This window comes from Lipophrys pholis (genome assembly GCF_963383615.2).
Source record: "Lipophrys pholis genome assembly, chromosome: 20".
Lineage (NCBI taxonomy): Eukaryota > Metazoa > Chordata > Actinopteri > Blenniiformes > Blenniidae > Lipophrys > Lipophrys pholis.
The window spans coordinates 22,550,383-22,570,144 of record NC_137648.1 but is presented as its reverse complement, the minus strand read 5'-3'; the positions used below and the strand labels follow the sequence as shown (position 1 = coordinate 22,570,144).

The following is a 19,762-nucleotide window of genomic DNA, read 5'->3' as shown; positions in this document are numbered from 1 at the left end:
AAACACCATCCGACCACATGGAGAGGGACCCCGACCCAGCAGGTCCTGGTCCTGACACTAGGAACCCTTAACAGGTCGGAGCCAGAGGACCTCAGGGCCTCTGGGCTCATATTGTAAAAGCAGGTCAGAAAGATAAGAAGGCCCACGACCATTAAGACATTTAAAAACTACTAATAAAATGTTCAAATCAATCCTGAAACGCACGGGGGGCCAATGCAGTGACTTTAAAACAGGCGTAATGTGCTCCTGTCTTCTGGTCTCCGTCACTCGTGCTGCTGAATTCTGGAGCAGCTGAAGGCTGCTGAGAGTTTCCTGGGGAAGACCAGAGAGCAAGGCATTACAATAATCTAAACCACTGGAGATAAAAGCATCAGCACCTCCTGCTGGCCAGAGAGAGAAATGGGCGGACTCTGGCTATGTTCTTCAAGTTTTGTTCGATTCTTAATATGGGGAATCAAATCCAGCTCAGAGTCCAAGAGAAGGCCCAGGTTTTTAACACACTGCCAGGTTTTCCAGTCCTGCAGTGACGATAGAAGCTTCTCCCTCGGACCTTCAGGACCGATAACTTCCTCCAGCTCAACAAGGACAAAACTGAGGTTTTACTTGTCTGACATCCATGATTTTAAATCTAAAATACAGTTAAAAAGGGCGTCTAATGGCGTCTAATGGCCCTGTGTCCTCAGGAGACATGGCAATGTAAAGCTTCAGCAGAGCTGTGAAAGCTGATGTCTCCTGATGACGTCCCCAAGCGGCAACATATAAAGACTGAAGAGTGTTGGTCCTAACATTGAACCTTGGGGAACTCCACACTTCATTTTATGAAGTATGGATACTTGCTCCTCAAGAACCCATGAAATGGAGGATCTTAGAGACAGGAGGTGAACCAGTTAAGAACAGTGCTGGAGAGTCCCACCAGGGTTTGAAGTCTATTTAACAGAATGTGCTGATCTACTGTATCAAAGGAACGCGAAGATCCAGTAGCACCAGGACGGAAAGCTTCTGAGCCTCCATGTTACCCCTGATGTCATTAACAATCTTTACTAGGGCTGTCTGGGTCCAGTGGTTCATCCTAGAACCAGACGGATTTCTCTCCAAGATATCCATTCTATTAAAAAAGCCATTTCATTGGATAAAAAACACTTTTTCTAAAATGTTGCTATCAAAAGGTAAATTGGATACTGGTGGGTAATTATCAAGAGTGTTGGGGTCTAAATGATTCGTCTTCAGAAGGCGCTTCACCACCGCCGGTTTAAAGGCAGCAGGAAAAACACCGTCAGTAGAGCGGAATTCATGATGTCAAGAAGCTCAAACTAAAAGAACCATAGAAAGTTTTAAAAAACGGAGTGGGAATCGGCTCTAAAAGGCAGGTTGTGGTTAACTTGGGAGACAACTGGACCAAGTGTCTCAGTGTCAACAAGGACAAAAGTCTCCAGTGTCTCCTCTGGTCGAAACAATACTTCAGAAGCCTTCAAAGTACCTTGTTGAGATAAAAGATCAGTTCTTATAGCATCAGTTTTACTTCTGAACTGGTCTGCAAAGTCCTCACATAAAACACTGTACAATTTGCATAAAACGTGCAGCCACTTCAGAAGTAAGATAGCGTTTCCTCAGCGTTCTCACCGGCGCCCCCCGTTGACTAAAACTAGTAATGTTAAAAAAGACCCAGGGTTTGTCAGACAGCTTTGTTTTTAATGATTTTTGTTTTACTTTATTCTTTACTGGAGGTCAAAGGTCAAAGTACTACCACCCATTGGTTCTACATGTTTCTTAAACAACTCGTTATGGTTTGCGGTGAGTGTAGGACCCAAAAGCTGACGAGGACATGGACTGCAGTGAATAAAAGACAGTTTATTGGAACAGGTGGATCCACCAGAGCGGTAGAGGCCTAGCGGGGGTCAGGCAGCTGGAGACGAGAACCGGAGATGCAAAAGTGGGGCGGCACACACTGAGCCTGAAGCAAAACGAGGTCCAAAAGGGCCCAAAAGTTTCTTTTCAAAAAGCTGAGCTGGCTGAGCACAGTACCACTTGGGGAAATGGATGATCTGGCGACGAAAGTAGAGTGAACCAGAGACTTTGTGGAGGAGGTGATGATGGAGCTCTCAGGTGTGCAGCTCAGCTCCAGTGCAGGGCATGTCGACTCCGCCCACCTCACTGACACAAGGGGAGGGGAAACGCAGGAAAAGGAAAGCAGAAAAACCACGGCAGAAGACCGTGACACTACTTGTGTTTTATCTGAGTTCACCTACAGGAAGTTCTCCTGTAGGTGAACTCAGATCAAAAATAAAAGCTCATCAGGCTTTATGTCTTCAAGACAAGTTGATCAGTTCTTGTTGAGTTTTTACTAATTATCACTTCGTGTGTGTGTGTGTGTGTGTGTGTGTGTGTGTGTGTGTGTGTGTGTGTGTGTGTGTGTGTGTGTGTGTGTGTGTGTGTGTGTGTGTGTGTGTGTGTGTGTGTGTGTGTGTGTGTGTGTCAGATGATCACTCACGTGTTCGTCTGCAGCCTCAAGAAGGAGACGGAGGCTCCGACTACATCAACGCTAACTACGTGGACGTAAGTTTCTCTGCCACACACACACACACACACAGTGTTAACCCCCCGCCCCCAGTGTTGACCCCCTCAACAGTGTCGACCCCCCCCCAGTGTTGACCCCCTCCACAGTGTTGACCCCAGGGGGGCTACCTCACACTGAAAACTTGACATTCATTCATGATGTGTTTCCTGCCCTCAGGGTTACCACAGACCAAACCACTACATCGCCACGCAGGGTAAGACCCCCCCCATCCTTATCGTCATGGTAACCACGGAGACAAGCGTATCACACCTGGGATTAATGTGTGTGTGTGTGTGTGTGTGTGTGTGTGTGTGTGTGTGTGTGTGTGTGTGTGTGTGTGTGTGTGTGTGTGTGTGTGTGTGTGTGTGTGTGTGTGTGTGTGTGTGTGTTCAGGTCCGATGCAGGAGACAGTGTATGACTTCTGGCGAATGGTTTGGCAGGAGAACACTGCTGCTATCGTCATGGTAACCAATCTGGTGGAGGTGGGCCGGGTGAGTTAACACATACACACACACTATGTACTGTGACGCTGATTCACTTCTCACCTGGTAAATCACCACGGTAACTGACTGATCCTAACCTGTTCTGATCAACCGCCTCCTGACCAATCAGATCTCTTGGAAAATGACCTGCCCATTCTGAGAAGACCCTGATTCTTGTGCGGATGGTGGGAGGAGCTTATGAGAGGAAGAGTTTTTAGGGAGAGTTCAATCCTTTTGACAGAATCCAATAAATCCTGGTCTTTGAGCTTTGAAGGATGTTTTTGTCTGTTTGGCTCCTCGAGGGTTGATCTGATCAATAATAATGATGTCGTCACACAACGTAGCGGGCGGAGCCTCACACGGGGGGTGGAGTTATAAATGTGTGTGTGGTGTGTGTGTTCATCAAAGTGCAGCCGCGCTGCTTGAACACAGACGAATCGTCTCTGCAAGTAACGACCACTGGCTGAACTGCCGGATAGTCAGACCTCCGCCGACTGCGTCATCAAGATGGCTTCTCTTGATCGACTTGGGGATGTCATGACAGACTGCAGCCAGCAGATGGAGAGACCTGAACCACAGACCAGGACCTGAACTCCAGGGAGAACATTGTCTCCCACATAGCCATGGAGAACACCACACACCACCACCACCACCACCACCACCATGGAGTAGCACCAGTGAGTCATAGCATTCGACTGGCAGTCATCAAAGTCTCCTCTCTCCTCCTCCTCCTGCTCCATCTTGCCCTACACAGGGGACCGTAGCGACTGCAGCAGCTATGGTGGAGTATCCCTCCTCAGCGTTCTGGGAAAAGCCTTAGCTCCGTCGTCCACAACAGTCTCCTCCCTCATGATCTCCTCCTCCTCCCTCAGCACTTCCAGGAGCAAGAGGAGGTCACTCACTGAGGAATCCCTACAGTGACTCATCACCTGCTACACTGAGTTCGGTCTCGCCAACAGCCTGAAGAAGAAAAACATCATGGGTCCAGACATCAGCAACACTCCTCAAGTATCCATGGTGACCATATCCTGGAGAGCGTCAACAACGTCCCCTACCTGGGCTGCAATGTCTCCAGCAACCTCTCTCTAGATGCCAAGCTGAATGACTGTCACGTCTGTTTCCAGAACCACTACCTTTTAGACATCTGCGTCCTGGACGTCTGCCTCGTGGACAATGAACACGTAAACATCTGCTTTGTTAACGTCTGCCTCCTGAACGGCGGCCACATCTGTCCCCTCAACGACTATTTTATGGACAACAGCTACGTCGATGTCTGCGTCCTGAACGTCTGCCTCGTCTGCCTGATGGATGACGGCCACGTAAGTGTCTGCTTCATGAACGTCTACCTCTAAGCGACAGCCACGTCTGCCTCCTGAACTACTACCTCATGGACAACGGCCACGTCTACCTCCTGAACGACTACCTCGCTGACGATAGCCTCGTGGATGTCTGTCTCCTGAACGATTGCCTTGTGGGCGACGGCCACAAAGATGTCTGCGTCATGAACGACTAGTGTACGATGTCTGGATTGGGGACGTCTACCTCGTGAACGACAGCCACATCTGCCTCCTGAACGACGACTTCGTGGACAATGGATAGGTGGACGTCTACCCCCTGAACAACGACCACGTCTGCCCCCTGAACATCTGTCTCATGGACAACAGCCACGTAGACACCAGCTGCATTCCAACGATATTCTGTAAAGCGACCACTCAGTAGTACCATCCAGCAGCACTACACAGAACCACCCAGCACTACCAAGCAGCCACCCAGAACCAACTAGCTGCAGCAAACATCGCTCAGAACACCACCCAGGAGCACCACCCAACACCATTCAGCACACTATCTTGCACCACCCAGCAGTCTGTTGAACCACAGACTGATCCATAACCTGACGGGTGTCAACATTATAATTGTGTGTGTGTGTGTGTGTGTGTGTGTGTGTGTGTGTGTGTGTGTGTGTGTGTGTGTGTGTGTGTGTGTGTGTGTGTGTGTGTGTGTGTGTGTGTGTGTGTGTGTGTGTGTGTGTGTGTGTGTGTGTGTGTGTTTTCAGGTGAAGTGCTGTAAGTACTGGCCTGACGACACTGAGATTTACGGGGACATGAAGGCAACACTGATCGAGACTCAGCTGCTGTCGGAGTACGTGATCAGAACCTTCGCTGTGGAGAAGGTACTGCACCAAGTACTGCTAACTACCACAGTACTAACTACCACAGTACTAACTACCACAGTACAACCAACTACCACAGTACTTCTAATGACCACAGTACAACTACCACAGTACTTCTATTGACCACAGCACGACTAACTACCACAGTACTTCTAATGACCACAGTACAACTACCACAGTACTTCTAATTATCACAGTACGACTAACCTGCGTAGGTCTCTGAGTGTAGTACTGTAGGCATAGTACTGTGAGCGTAGTACTGTGAGCATGTTTGTCCGTTGTTATGATGTCAGAGGGGCGTGGCTGAGATCCGGGAGATCCGACAGTTCCACTTCACCGGTTGGCCGGACCACGGCGTGCCGCTTCATGCCACCGGCCTGCTGGGCTTCATCCGCCGCGTCAAGGCCAAGACCCCGCCCACCGCCGGCCCCACCATCGTCCACTGCAGGTACGCCAGCACGGTGACATCAGCAGTGATGCCGCTGTGCAGCACAGCGGCATCACCACACTGTGGCGCCATCACTACCACACTGACCTGTGTGTGTGTGTGTGTGTGTGTGTGTGTGTGTGTGTGTGTGTGTGTGTGTGTGTGTGTGTGTGTGTGTGTGTGTGTGTGTGTGTGTGTGTGTGTGTGTGTGTGTGTGTGTGTGTGTGTCAGTGCGGGGGCGGGGCGAACCGGCTGCTTCATGGTCATTGACATCATGCTGGACATGGCGGAGAGAGAAGGAGTCGTCGACATTTACAACTGTGTCCGAGAGCTGAGAGCCCGGAGAGTCAATATGGTGCAGACTGAGGTACAGCGGCAACGCGGCAACAACACACAGCACAGCAACACAGTGCAACAACCCAACCCCAACTCACTGCAACACATAGCAGCAACACAGTGTAACACACAGCAACACACCAACAACACACTGCAACACACCAATAACACACTGCAACACACAACAACACACTGCAACACACTGCAACACACCAAAAACACACTGCAACACACCAATAACACACTGCAACACACAACAACACACTGCAACACACCAACAACACACTGCAACACACCAAAAACACACAGCAACACACCAACAACACACTGCAACACACCAACAACACACTGCAACACACCAATAACACACTGCAACACAACAACAACACACTGCAACACACAACAACACACTGCAACACACCAACAACACACTGCAACACACCAAAAACACACAGCAACACAACAACAACACACTGCAACACACCAACCACACTGCAACACACCAATAACACACTGCAACACACAACAACACACTGCAACACACCAACAACACACTGCAACACACCAAAAACACACAGCAACACAACAACAACACACTGCAACACACCAACAACACACAACAACAACACACTGCAACACACCAATCACACAGAAACATACAAACACACAGCAATACACAACAACAACACACTGTAACCCACCAACAACTCTCTCTCTCTCTCTCTCTCTCTCTCTCTCTCTCTGTCCCTCGTCTACCAGGAGCAGTACGTCTTCATCCATGACGCCATCTTGGAGGCGTGTCTCTGCGGTGACACGGCTGTCCCAGCCAATCAGCTGCGTTCTGTTTATTATGAGATGAACCGACTGGATCCTCAGACCAACTCCAGTCAGATCAAAGAGGAGTTTAGGGTAACACACACACACACACACACACACACACACACACACACACACACACACACACACACACACACACACACACACACACACACACAGAGTGTTGTGTTTGGGTCAGAGGTCAAACTGTCAGATACACATGCTTTTCCACTTGTAGCTGTATTTGTGTTGCTGTTGGCTTTGTGTTGTTCTCTGCCTGCGAGTTGTGTTTGTGTTGTTGCTGGTGGGCGGGGCTGACGGTTGTTGGCGTGTCCTCAGACGCTGAACATGGTCACACCCACTCTACGGGTGGAGGACTGCAGCATTGCGTTGTTGCCTAGAAACCATGAGAAGAACCGCTGTATGGACGTGTTGCCCCCCGACCGATGCCTCCCCTTCCTCATCACCATCGACGGAGAGAGCAGCAACTACATCAACGCCGCGCTGATGGACGTACGCTACACACACACCCAACTACACTAATGCTCCACACACTACACACATAAATTAACTGATGTTTAAGCTGATTTCATCCTGCACATTTCTGGTGTGACATCACTTCCTATATGTGGCGTTGCAGAGCTACAAGCAGCCATCAGCATTCATCGTTACCCAGCATCCTTTGCCAAACACGGTGAAGGACTTCTGGCGTCTCGTTCTTGACTACCACTGTACCTCCATTGTCATGTTGAATGATGTGGACCCTGCACAGGTACGCACACTCACACACACACACACACACACACGTTTTTTTACAGACATAAATTCAATCACATACACATTTTAGATAATTTGTCTGTATATGTTCTATTAGATGAAACTTTAAGAAATGACGTGTGTGTGTGTGTGTGTGTGTGTGTGTGTGTGTGTGTGTGTGTGTGTGTGTGTGTGTGTGTGTGTGTGTGTGTGTGTGTGTGTGTGTGTGTGTGTGTGTGTGTGTGTGTGTGTGTGTGTGTGTGCGTGCTTTCGTGCGTGTGTGTGTGTCAGCTGTGTCCTCAGTACTGGCCGGAGGACGGCCTCCACCGTCTGGGCTCCCTGCAGGTGGAGTTTGTTTCAGCTGACCTGGAGGAGGACGTCATCAGCCGCATCTTCAGGATTTACAACACAGCCAGGGTGCGTTTGTTTCCCCTCACTGGGGTGGTCCGGGGTTGTTGCTCTTGTTAGTGTAGTACCCCAGTAGTACCCCCCAACCCCCCACCCCTCCCGGTGTGACCTGGTGGTTCTCCTCTTGCGGTGCGCTTGTTTCCCTCACCGGGGTGGTCTGGGGTGTTTCCCTCATCAGGGTGGTCTGGGGTGCGCTTGTTTCCCTCACTGGGGTGGTCTGGGGTTGTTGCTCTTGTTAGTGTAGTACCCCTGCAGTACCCCCAACCCCCCACCCCCCACCCCCCACCCCACCCGGTGTGACCTGGTGGTTCTCCTTTTGGGGTGCGCTTGTTTTGAGCCCCTGTGGTCCCTGTGTGTGCAGCCGCAGGACGGGTACCGGATGGTGCAGCAGTTCCAGTTCCTGGGCTGGCCCATGTACCGCGACACGCCCGTCAACAAGCGCTCCTTCCTCAAGCTGGTGCACCAGGTGGACAAGTGGCAGGACGAGTATGACGGGGGGGAGGGGCGCACCGTGGTGCACTGCCTGTGAGTACTGCCGAGTACTGCTAACTGTACTGCAGAGTACTGCTGTCTCCATCTAGTGGTGACAATTACAATATATTCTCCTCTCCTTCCTCTTCCTTCTCCTCCTCTTCCTCCTGTCAACTCCTCCTCCTCTCCTTCCTCTCCCTCCTCCTCTCCCCCCTCCTCTCCTTCCTCTTCCTCCTCCTCCTTCTCCTCTTCCTCCTGTCAACTCCTCCTCCTCTCCTTCCTCTCCCTCCTCCTCCTCTCCCCCCTCCTCTCCTTCCTCTTCCTCCTCCTCCCCCTCTTCCTCCTAAAGTAACGGTGGCGGTCGGAGTGGAGTGTTTTGCAGCATCAGTATCGTGTGTGAGATGTTGCGTCAGCAGCGGTGCGTCGATGTTTTTCATGCCGTTAAAACGCTGAGAAACAACAAACCAAACATGGTGGACCTGCTGGTAAACAAACAAACAAACAAACAAACAAACAAACAGACAAGGACATTATTGTCTATCATAACTTTTGATTGATGCGTCCACAGGAGCAGTACAAGTTCTGTTATGAAGTCGCTCTGGAGTATCTCAACTCTGCCTAATATCACCTGAAAAGGAGGAGGAGGAGGAAGAGGAAGAGGAAGAGGAAAAGGAAAAGGAAGAAGAGGAAGAGGAAGAGGAAGAGGAAAAAGAAGAAGAGTCTGAGGAGGAAGAGGAGAAGGAAGATTTGCACTGCCTTGTTTGGACACTGACTTCACTTCATTTGAAATTGATGTTGTTGTTTATTGGTTGTTGTTTTTCATGAAATCAACCAAACCTCCGTGGAACCAATCAGAACCAATCAGAACACAGCAGCCAATCAGAACCAATCAGAACACTCCAGCCAATTAGAACCAATCAGAACACTAGAGCCAATCAGAATGCAGTAGCCAATCAGAACCAATCAGAATGCAGCAACAACAAACATTTTGTGATGACTATTAATGACTGATGATGCATTCAAGGCCTCCAGGACAAATGAGCTCTGCAAGGCAGCGAGGCCACACCCTGGCTCCGAGTCTAACCCGGGTTAGACTCAGGTTAGACTCAGGTCTCTGATAGGGCTTTTCTACCAAAAAGAACCAGGTTCTAGTTCAGGGCCGGTTCTTAAATGAGCACCGCCAAAGAACCGATTCTCTTTCCACCGTTAATGGAGCCAAGTGAGAGCTACGTCATTACGTCACTTCAAAACGTCATCACGTCACTGATTCCACCAATGTAGCGCCGGCAGGATCCAGGAACCAGGAGACGGACCGTAACAGTGGTTTGGTCCGGGTCGCTCCATCTAGTCTGGCCTGAACCTCGGACGCAGACCAAAGAGCCAGAAAACATCGAGTCTCCTCGTCCCTCTGTTCTTGTTTTTTCACGTCCGTCTTGTTTTAGTCCGGAGCCCCGGAGTGGACAAAGAGAAAATAATAATAATAATAATAATAACACATGAATGAGCTCGGGGCTTATTTATCAACATTTCAGCTTTACATAGTGAATTTCTGCTCCTTTGACTTTATTTCTGGACGTGTCTGAATCAAAAGCTTCAACATGGAGGAATGGAGGTGTAGAATGATAGAACGCTGCTCTACAGCCGTTTCCATGGCAACCTACATAAACACTCTGATTAAAGTTCTCTTTCACATGAAGCCATTATAAGGCTCATTTTATGTCTAAAAGCTCCAAGCTTTCATTTCCAGTAGTTTGTAGTTTGTTTAGTAGTTCCTGATGAACCAAAAGTCTGGCTTCATTATAAAGAAGTTCTGTGGGTAGAAAATAGTGGAGCGGAGGAGCTCTGCAGGTCTCTCAAGAGCCGCGGCTCCATGAACGCGGATTAAATTATCTTGTTCCCTCCTATTATTAACTTCAGGGAACAACTGATTATATCACTCCCAAGCAATATTATTATTTTTTCTCTATAACCACTCCGGGGCTCCGTGTTCGCTGTAGTTTTCACAAAGCCGGTTTAACCTCGCTTCCACCTTCTAGATAGTGATACCTCCAGTGATAACTCCGCCTCCAGCTGATGACGTGTCTGGCCCAGCAATGAAGTGGGGCCAGCGTAGCACCACTTTAGCCCCTGATTGGCCGGGGCTTTGGCAGTGGAAGGACAAAGAACTGGTGCTAAGTCTGGCCCAGGACCAGAACTAGAACCTGGTTCTTTATGGTGGAAAAGCCCCCTGAGTCAGGCTCTGGGTCTAACCCGGGTTAAACCTGGCTCTGAGTTTAATCCAGGTTAGACCTGTCTCTAAGTCTAACCCAGGTTAGTTGGACTGGAACACAGCACAGGGGGCACTGTGGTTCGGGTTGTGGTGGTTCTGGGGTCTGTGTTCTGGGTCTGGGTTCTGTGTTCTGGGTGTATGTTCTGTGTCTGGTTCTGGGGTCGGGGTCGGGTTTGTTAATAATGTACATGAATCAGGAGGAAGCAGCCAGATGAATATTTATTCCCTATGATGTTGTTGTTGTTGTTGTTATTGTTGTTGTCGTCGTCACACTGACAGACAATCATTGAGGTTGTAGAAGCTCCTTGTAATTTATGTTCCTCTGGCTCCAGAATATCACCAATAAACTGTTGATCTGCACTTCAGCCTCCAGTCCACTCAGCCAATGACAGAGCTGGGGGCGGGGTGATACAATCGTGTATCACCCGCAGCCCGTCACAGTCTGCAGACACGTAATGCAGAAAGCATGGAGAAGCTGACGGAGAGGAGCTTCACAGAGCAGCACCACCATTATTAAGATCTCAAAACTAATCTTCTGACACCACAACATCTGAGTTTTCCAATAATCGGGTCCAGCCGGAGTATTTTGGCCGTTTTAGTGACGATCAGCTTGAAATTCACCAGGAAAACCAGTCGGTTGTCCTGGTCAGGCAGGTTGTCCTCATTGAGGTGTGTTAACAGGTAAATATGTGTCTGTGCTCAGTGACGTGTCCAGTACAGGGTGGAGCTCTTACCGGGTCTGCTTGTCAGAGGTTCTACTGTCGAGGTGTGGACCAATCAGGGCGAAATCACAATCATTAATTTATATAATCCATGCATTAACCGAGAGGAAAAATATCTTCAGGATATTATGGATAAGATTAGGGCTCCAGCAGTCTGAGGAGCAGATTCTAATGCACATAACGATCTCTGGAGAAGTAAGAAGAGAGGAAAAATGGACGAATTCTGGAAGGATTTATAGATAAGAATAATCTAGTAATATTAAATGATGGTCGACCTACAAGGTTTCAAACTGGGTCAGTAGCATCTCAATGTATTCTTCACACTAGAAGAACTAAAACGAGCTATAAATCAAGGCAAGGGTGCCACTCCAGGCAGAGATGGATTGGGAAATCAACAATTGAAACATGCTGGAGAGCTGATGTTTGAGGAAATGCTGGCCCTAATCAATAATGTGTGGGAAAGTGGATGTCTTCCTAGGGAGTGCAAACACTCTGGAATTACACTCATTTTTAAAACTGGGAAAGAACCGAACAGCCCCGGCTCTTATAGGCCCAGAGCACTGGCAGCTGGCTCATGTAAAACGATGGAACGGATGAAGACGGACAGACTGGTAGAGACGCTTGGTTTCGTATCAGAGTGATTTTAGACAGGGACAGGGACGCTCAACAATGGACTCAGTCCTAAGTTTAGACATCAACATTAAAAAAGCTCGAACAAATGAAGAAGCAGCAGTGGCAGTATTTCTTGACATTAAAAATGCATATGACAAGTTATGGAAGGAAAGTCAACTAATCACTTTATATGAATCTGGGATTAAAGGAAGAATGTTTCATTGGATTAAGAAGTTTTTATGTAATTGATCAATACAGGTGAGGGTTGGAAGGGTGCTCTTTGGGGAGCTTGAGGTGGGGAATGGAACTCCTCAGGGGAGTCTCATCGGTCCTGTCCTTTTTAACCAGTGACGTGTAGACAGGGTAGACAGGGTAGGCAGAGTAGGCAGGGTAGACGGGGTAGGCAGGGTATACGGGGTAGGCAGAGTAGACGGGGTAGGCAGGGTAGACAGGGTAGGCAGGGTATACAGAGTAGGCAGGGTAGGCAGGGTAGACGGGGTAGGCAGAGTAGACGGGGTAGACAGTGTAGGCAGGGTAGATGGGGTAGGCAGGGTATACAGGGTGGACAGGGTAGGCAGGGTATACAGGGTAGGCAGGGTAGACGGGGTAGACAGGGTAGGCAGGGTATACAGGGTAGGCAGGGTAGACGGGGTAGACAAGGTAGGCAGAGTAGGCAGGGTAGGCAGAGTAGGCAGGGTAGGCAGGGTAGGCGGGGTAGGCAGGGTAGACGGGGTAGACAGGGTAGGCAGAGTAGGCAGGGTAGGCAGGGTAGGCGGGGTAGGCGGGGTAGGCTGGGTAGACAGAGTAGGCAGGGTAGGCAGGGTAGGCAGGGTAGGCAGGGTAGGCAGAGTAGACGGGGTAGGCAGGGTAGACGGGGTAGACAGGGTAGGCAGAGTAGGCAGGGTAGGCAGGGTAGGCAGGGTAGGCAGGGTAGTGTTAAGATATAAATTCTTAAAATAACTGCTCTGCTTAAAAACTGTGTGAAAGATACTAACTTGTTTTGAGGAAATTTGCTAGCGCATCACTAACAATCTGCTGAGGTCAGCTCTAATGATAAACACCTTTAGATGCAGTGGTTATGGTTTGCGGGATGCTGCCTGTAAAATGTGCTTATCTCAGTGTTTGTAGGAGACAAAGCCTGTGAAACAGGAACTTGAGTGGGGAAATCCAAACCTAGACTGCAATCTGAGGAAACCCGTTACAACTGGTTCCTCTGGCTGACCTCGCTCAAGTACCCCTTGACCCCAGGCTGGCTTCGTGACATCCTGCAACCACAGCCAACCCTGCGGTGACCACGAGACTCACCATCTGGACCGCCCTGCCTGCGAGCAGATGAATGCATAAATACACATTTTGCATAGGTAGACACGTCTTTCTTCCCGTGAACTGCTCGCAGTTCACGTCCCTCGGTTTAGAGTAGGAACCAGGACCCAGAATTCTGTAATTTGTGATTATTGCTTGCTCACTGCACTTCAATATAGTCTGAAGATTATTTTTTAAGAAACCTGACTCATGTGTCTTTCTTTAGTTAGACTGGCAACAAAAGGACTTGTGGTGCGAATTAAAAAGCACCCAAAAATTGGTGTCACGAACAGGATGTCAGTTGAAGGACTGAGTCAGAGGGACGTTCTGCGCAACTGAATTCCACCCCAGCCGGCTGAAAGACGAAAGGTGAGACATTACCTGTTTCTATAAGACAAAAATGTCAGATTTGGATGTGAATTCAAATTAACGGTGGAAAGAGTTTGTGGAAGTCCTTAAGTGTTTATAATATATCTATATGTCTATAATATATGAGGTTTATTGATGTTTACATTGGAAACTGAGGATCTGTGATCTTGTCCTTATCCTCCATGTACCAGCAGGTACTGGTACCAGCTGGGCGATGGAGAAAGTACTTTATCTACCTGGTACTTTCTGCTGGGTGATGGAAGAAATACTATATCTACTCATCTCTAGTCATGTTCTCGAGTCATGTTCTCTACTCATGTTCTCTACTCATGTTCTCTAGTCATGTTCTCTAGTCATGTTGTCTAGTCATGTTCTCTAGTCATGTTGTCTAGTCATGTTCTCTAGTCATGTTCTCTACTCATGTTCTCTAGTCATGTTCTCTAGTCATGTTGTCTACTCATGTTCTGTAGTCATGTTCTGTAGTCATGTTCTCTAGTCATGTTGTCTAGTCATGTTGTCTAGTCATGTTCTCTAGTCATGTTCTCTACTCATGCTCTCTAGTCATGTTCTCCAGTCATGTTCTCTAGTCATGTCCTCTAGTCATGTTGTCTACTCATGTTCTCTAGTCATGCTCTCTAGTCATGTTCTCTAGTCATGTTCTCTACTCATGCTCTCTAGTCATGTTCTCTACTCATGCTCTCTAGTCATGTTCTCTAGTCATGTTCTCTAGTCATGTCCTCTAGTCATGTTGTCTACTCATGTTCTCTAGTCATGTTCTCTAGTCATGTTCTCTAGTCATGTTGTCTACCCATGTTGTCTAGTCATGTTCTCTAGTCATGTTCTCTAGTCATGTTGTCTACTCATGTTCTGTAGTCATGTTCTCTAGTCATGTTCTCTACTCATGTTCTCTACTCATGTTCCGTAGTCATGTTCTCTAGTCGTGTTCTCTAGTCATGTTCTCTACTCATGTTCTCTACTCATGTTCTGTAGTCATGTTCTCTAGTCATGTTCTCTACTCATGTTCTCTAGTCATGTTGTCTACTCATGTTGTCTAGTCATGTTCTCTAGTCATGTTCTCTAGTCATGTTCTCTAGTCATGTTGTCTACTCATGTTCTGTAGTCATGTTCTCTAGTCATGTTGTCTAGTCATGTTCTGTAGTCATGTTCTCTAGTCGTGTTCTCTGGTCATGTTCTCTACTCATGTTCTCTACTCATGTTCTCTAGTCATGTTCTCTAGTCATGTTCTCTAGTCATGTTGTCTACTCATGTTCTCTAGTCATGTTCTCTAGTCATGTTCTCTAGTCATGTTGTCTAGTCATGTTCTGTACTCATGTTCTCAAGTCATGTTCTCTAGTCATGTTGTCTACTCATGTTCTCTACTCATGTTCTCTAGTCATGTTCTCTAGTCATGTTCTCTAGTCATGTTGTCTAGTCATGTTCTGTACTCATGTTCTCAAGTCATGTTCTCTAGTCATGTTCTCTAGTCGTGTTCTCTACTCATGTTCTCTACTCATGTTCTCTAGTCATGTTGTCTAGTCATGTGTAAATATATGGAGATAGATGGATAAAGACAGAGAGATGTAAACATGTTATTCATCTTTTGTAACTCTGCTCTCCTTACTTTGACACATTTAACCATGTGACTGTAAATGATTGTTTATGACTGTAAAATATAGAACTGAACATTTCTCTGTTTTATTTGATAAACAATGTAATGTTGCTTTAAAGAAGAAATTGTCTCGGGTAAATTTCAACAACTGTGAGGTCTATGAGGAGGACATAGAACAAAAAGAATGACACACTACCAGTTCAATAAGTTATTAACACATGTATTAATAAAATATATACATGTAATAATTCAAACATCAAAAACAATCCTCACTCCCATTCTCATCTGGAGGAGTTCCTCTTCTCCACTGGACCAGGCTTCAGGTTCCTCAGTAGTCCTGGATTCAAATAGTGCAAGGTGTTAGTTTGAATCCACAGCATCCTCCAGTAGAACTTACAGTAGAACCTCCGGTAGAACCTCCATTATAACCAGTAGAACCTCCAGTAGAACCTCCAGTAGAACCTCCAGTAGAACCAGTATAACTACTAGAACCTCCGGTAGAACCTCCATTATAACCAGTAGAACCTCCAGTAGAACCTCCAGTAGAACCTCCAGTAGAACCAGTATAACTACTAGAACCTCCGGTAGAACCTCCATTATAACCAGTAGAACCTCCAGTAGAACCAGTAGAACTACTAGAACCTCCAGTAGAACCAATAGAAACCTTTTGTATGACTGAAAAAAACACTATGGCCAGTAGTACCTTCACCTCTCAGTCAAGTTAAATAGTTTTGAATATGATCTTTCATCTCAGCAGCAAATTTAAATGTACATGAAACCTGTTAGATTTACACTAAAACATTTAGATCTCATGTTTAACCACAGTAGAGAACCACAGCCGGCCTCGTCTCAGTCTGGATCCACAATCTCTGAAAACCTCAGAACAAATGTTCTAGTCAGCGTGATCTGGAAATATCAACCTCATAACAACATTTTAAACAACTAGATTCTGGCCTAAAACACTCTTAAAACGTCACTCTGTTAAACAGTGACGCTAATATTTCAGATCTTTTACTCACCGTTGTGTTTCCTCCTCCAGCATCTCTTGCCAAATGCATTATGGGTAATTTGGCTTCCCAAGCCTGCACAGGTCCGTGTCGATGCGTCCTCGATAAAGTGGGCGGAGCCAGGACACATCCAGGTATTCCATGTTGTTCCGTGTGGCTCAGTCTGTCTCCCTCCTCCCTCTGCCGGCTGCACACCTGAGTGAGATCAGCACTCAGGGAGGATCAGGGGATAAAAGGCAGACGAGGAGGGTGGAGGTTCTCTTCCTCCGTCTGCAGAACACCGTTGTGGGCGAGTTTCTTTGTTTGTTCTTTGTTTTTGTCTCCCCGCTCCTCAGCATTGGTCTCCCCTCCTGAGATGTCGAGGTTGCTGGTTTGTTATTTTATTTTGTTGTTGTAGTTTTTCTGGAGATCTCTGGTCGTCCAGTTATCGCTTTTTCTTTGGGTTCTAGGTTCTGGGTTCCAGAGGTTAGGAGGAGGTGCGGAGTGACGGCCCATTGCGAGGTTGGCTCAGTATCTTCTCATCCTTTTGATTATTTCAGTCGGGGTCTCCAGCCCCTTTCTTTTGTTCTCTAATCACTTTGGTTACTTTGTTGAAATAGTTTTGGGATAAATAAATGATTATTTCTCAGATTCAACCTGGTTGTTGTGTCCCGTCACGCCGCTGCGGTCTCAGGGTTTTGTTCGTTGTCTCTAGGAGAGCGGGACATATTTTTGGGGGCTCGTCTGCTGCTTGTTGTTTTGGTAGGCTTTGTGGTGACGCTGTTTGGCTGTGGGGGGGGGGGGGGTTCCGTAGCGTTGTGACTGCGTCTGGAGCGGGTACTTTGGTATGTTGGTTGGCAATCCATGTCGGCGTATTTGTTGTGTGACTCGTGTTGAGTATTTCCCCTCTGTTCTGCCTGACAGCGCAGCGTCTCAATCAGTGATCTTAGAGGGGATATAACCGCTGTCGGAATCCTCGTCTTAACTGAGAAACTTCGCTGCGGGGATTTGGCATGCAGTTTGTGGGTTTCCCTTTACATGCTGTCTCCCTCGATTGTGACCTGGTAAAGGGACGTGTTGTATTGGGGCTCAGTGAACAGTTTCCAATCGATGGAGTGTCACTGATACTTGGGATCGATTTGGCTGGGGGTGTCTGAACATCCGGATGAGCTGGGGGAAACATTTCCTGAAGTGTTGTCCAAAAAGAGAGAGACTGAAGATGATGAGGGTGAGGTGGAGCTAGCGGACAGTTTCGTGGCAGACAGTGGGATTTTGACTCCCCCTCCTGTTGGTCCTCTACCTGTCATGGTTACCCCGCTGGACGGGCCTCCTGCAGCTCTTGAGGTTTGTTTGAAAGAGTTTGCGTCACGGGAGCAGCTTATTAATGAGCAGAAACGGGACGCGTCCCTTGCTCCGTGTTTTGATTCTGTTGTCTCAGGGGACGAGGTTCAGGGCATGTCCACCGCATACCTTTTGCAGGACGACGTGCTCATGCGCAAATGGACGCCACCACACGCGTCCTCTCAGGATGAGTGGAGTGTTTCGACGCAGGTTGTAGTCCCACTTCCTTTTCGGACTGACGTCCTAAAGTTGGCGCATGACGGCCCTTCTGCTGGTCATTTAGGAGTTAATAAAACCAACTATCGTGTGTTGAGGTGCTTCCTTTGGCCAGCGGTTACAAAAAGATGTGAGGCAATACTGTAAGACCTGTCATGTGTGTCACGTCTGTGGTAAACCGAATCAAACAATCCCTCCGTATCCCCTGTATCCAATACCGGTTGTGAAGGAGCCATTTGAACGTGTTGTTGATAGTGTGGGCCCTTTTCCACGTACAAATGCAGGTAACAAATTCCTTTTGACAATAATGTGTTCCTCTACACGCTTTCCAGAGGCAAGTCCCATGAAGTAAATCACGGCCCCTGCCGTGGTGAGAGCGCTGGTTAAATTCTTTTCTGTGCTTGGCTCACCTAAGGTAATCCAAACGGACCAAGGAACCTATTTTATGTCACGGGTTTTTGCTCAAGTCATGAAACGGCTTAACATCACTCACCAATGTTCGAGTGCATTTCATCCTGAGAGCCAGGGGGCTATTGAGCGCTTCCATCAGACTCTCAAGTCGATGCTGCACACTCACAGCATGGAGTCCAACAGAGACTAGGATGAGGACGTTCATCTCCTCTTTTACAGTCCGTGAGGTAACACATGAGTCTCCGGGTTTCAGCCCAGCAGAGTTGGTGTTTGCTCATACAGCGCGGGGTCCTCTTAAACTCCTGCAGGAATGGTGGTTGGATGATGGCGAGTCCGAGAACTTGCTTGATTATGTCAGCGGATTTCGCTTTAAACTCCACAGGGCTGGCGAATTAGCAAAACAAAAACTGTCCAGTACTCAAACTAAGATGAATAGGTTGGTTAGATACAGATGCTAAAACCAGAAGTTTCACTCCAGGTGATGAAGTGTTGGTTTTGATGCCGGTGCCCGGTTCTGCTCTCCAGGCACGCTATCTGGGGCCCTATGTAATTCAAAAGAGGGTTAATGAGCGGGATTACATAGCGAGCACACCAGAGTGGAATGTGCCACATCAGCATGTTAAAACCTTATCTGTCGAGGGACGCTTCTTCTCTACCTCTTTTAGGTGAGAAGGGCGAGGCTGTTCTGGAGCTGTCCGGTGCTGAAATGACAGATCAGGCTGTGGAGCTGTCCGGTGCTGATCTACCTGAAGCATCTGACGATGACGTTGTTGCGCCGTCCACTGCTGTTGTTCACGGACGGCTGAGTAACTCAGAAATGTTGTGCAAGTTGGATGACTGTTTTCCTCATCTGAACGGTGCACAGCGGGAGGATGTGGTTGGGTTCATAACTCTTCAGATCTCTTTGTTTTCAGACGTGCCGACTCGAACTCATGTGCTTGAGCATGATATCGATGTAGGGGATTCTTCCCCTATAAAACAGCATGCTTACAGAGAAAACCCCGACAAGCGTGCTCGTCCGCAGGCACAGGTAGAGAACATGCTCGAGAACGGCATCACAGAGCCCAGTTCCAGCTCTTGGAGCTTGCCATGTCTTCTCGCAGTAAAATCTGACTCTTTCGATCTGTTCTGTACTGATTTTCGAAAAGTGAACGGGGTCACAAAACCTGATTGTTATCCTCTCCCGCGGGTTGATGATTGCGTTGACCATGTTGGGGGTGCTGAGTTCGTAACAAAACTGGACCTATTGAAGGGATATTGGCAGGTTCCGTTGACTCCGAGGGCGAAGGAGATTTTGGCATTCGTGGCCCCGGACGCCTTCCTGCAATATACCGTCATCCTGTTCGGTGTGCCCAACGCTCCTGCTACTTTGCAGCGTTTAGTTAACACCGTTTTGTCGTGGGTGTCGGGTTGTGAGGCGTATTTGGATGACAAAGTGGTATGCTCAGATTCATGGGATGCCCATATTGCTCAGCTGCGTGAGGTTTTTGCCCGGCTGAGTAGCG

General features: G+C 48.0%; 1 protein-coding gene across 2 annotated transcripts in view; it reads left to right on the top strand.

Moving 5' to 3' along the window:
- Positions 1 to 11,048, top strand: part of LOC308125561 (receptor-type tyrosine-protein phosphatase mu-like) — a 95,042-nt gene extending 83,994 nt beyond the window's left edge. For both annotated transcript variants that reach the window (XM_080489421.1, XM_080489420.1), the window contains 13 exons: positions 2,477 to 2,553; positions 2,732 to 2,768; positions 2,948 to 3,045; positions 5,090 to 5,206; positions 5,500 to 5,654; positions 5,865 to 6,000; positions 6,729 to 6,878; positions 7,125 to 7,298; positions 7,426 to 7,557; positions 7,833 to 7,958; positions 8,311 to 8,474; positions 8,770 to 8,905; positions 8,989 to 11,048. In XM_080489421.1, the coding sequence (XP_080345547.1) occupies positions 2,477 to 2,553; positions 2,732 to 2,768; positions 2,948 to 3,045; positions 5,090 to 5,206; positions 5,500 to 5,654; positions 5,865 to 6,000; positions 6,729 to 6,878; positions 7,125 to 7,298; positions 7,426 to 7,557; positions 7,833 to 7,958; positions 8,311 to 8,474; positions 8,770 to 8,905; positions 8,989 to 9,042 (1,556 nt within the window). In that variant the 3' untranslated portion in view covers positions 9,043 to 11,048. The remainder of the gene's footprint in view (positions 1 to 2,476; positions 2,554 to 2,731; positions 2,769 to 2,947; positions 3,046 to 5,089; positions 5,207 to 5,499; positions 5,655 to 5,864; positions 6,001 to 6,728; positions 6,879 to 7,124; positions 7,299 to 7,425; positions 7,558 to 7,832; positions 7,959 to 8,310; positions 8,475 to 8,769; positions 8,906 to 8,988) is intronic.
- The last annotated feature ends 8,714 nt before the right edge of the window (positions 11,049 to 19,762 follow it).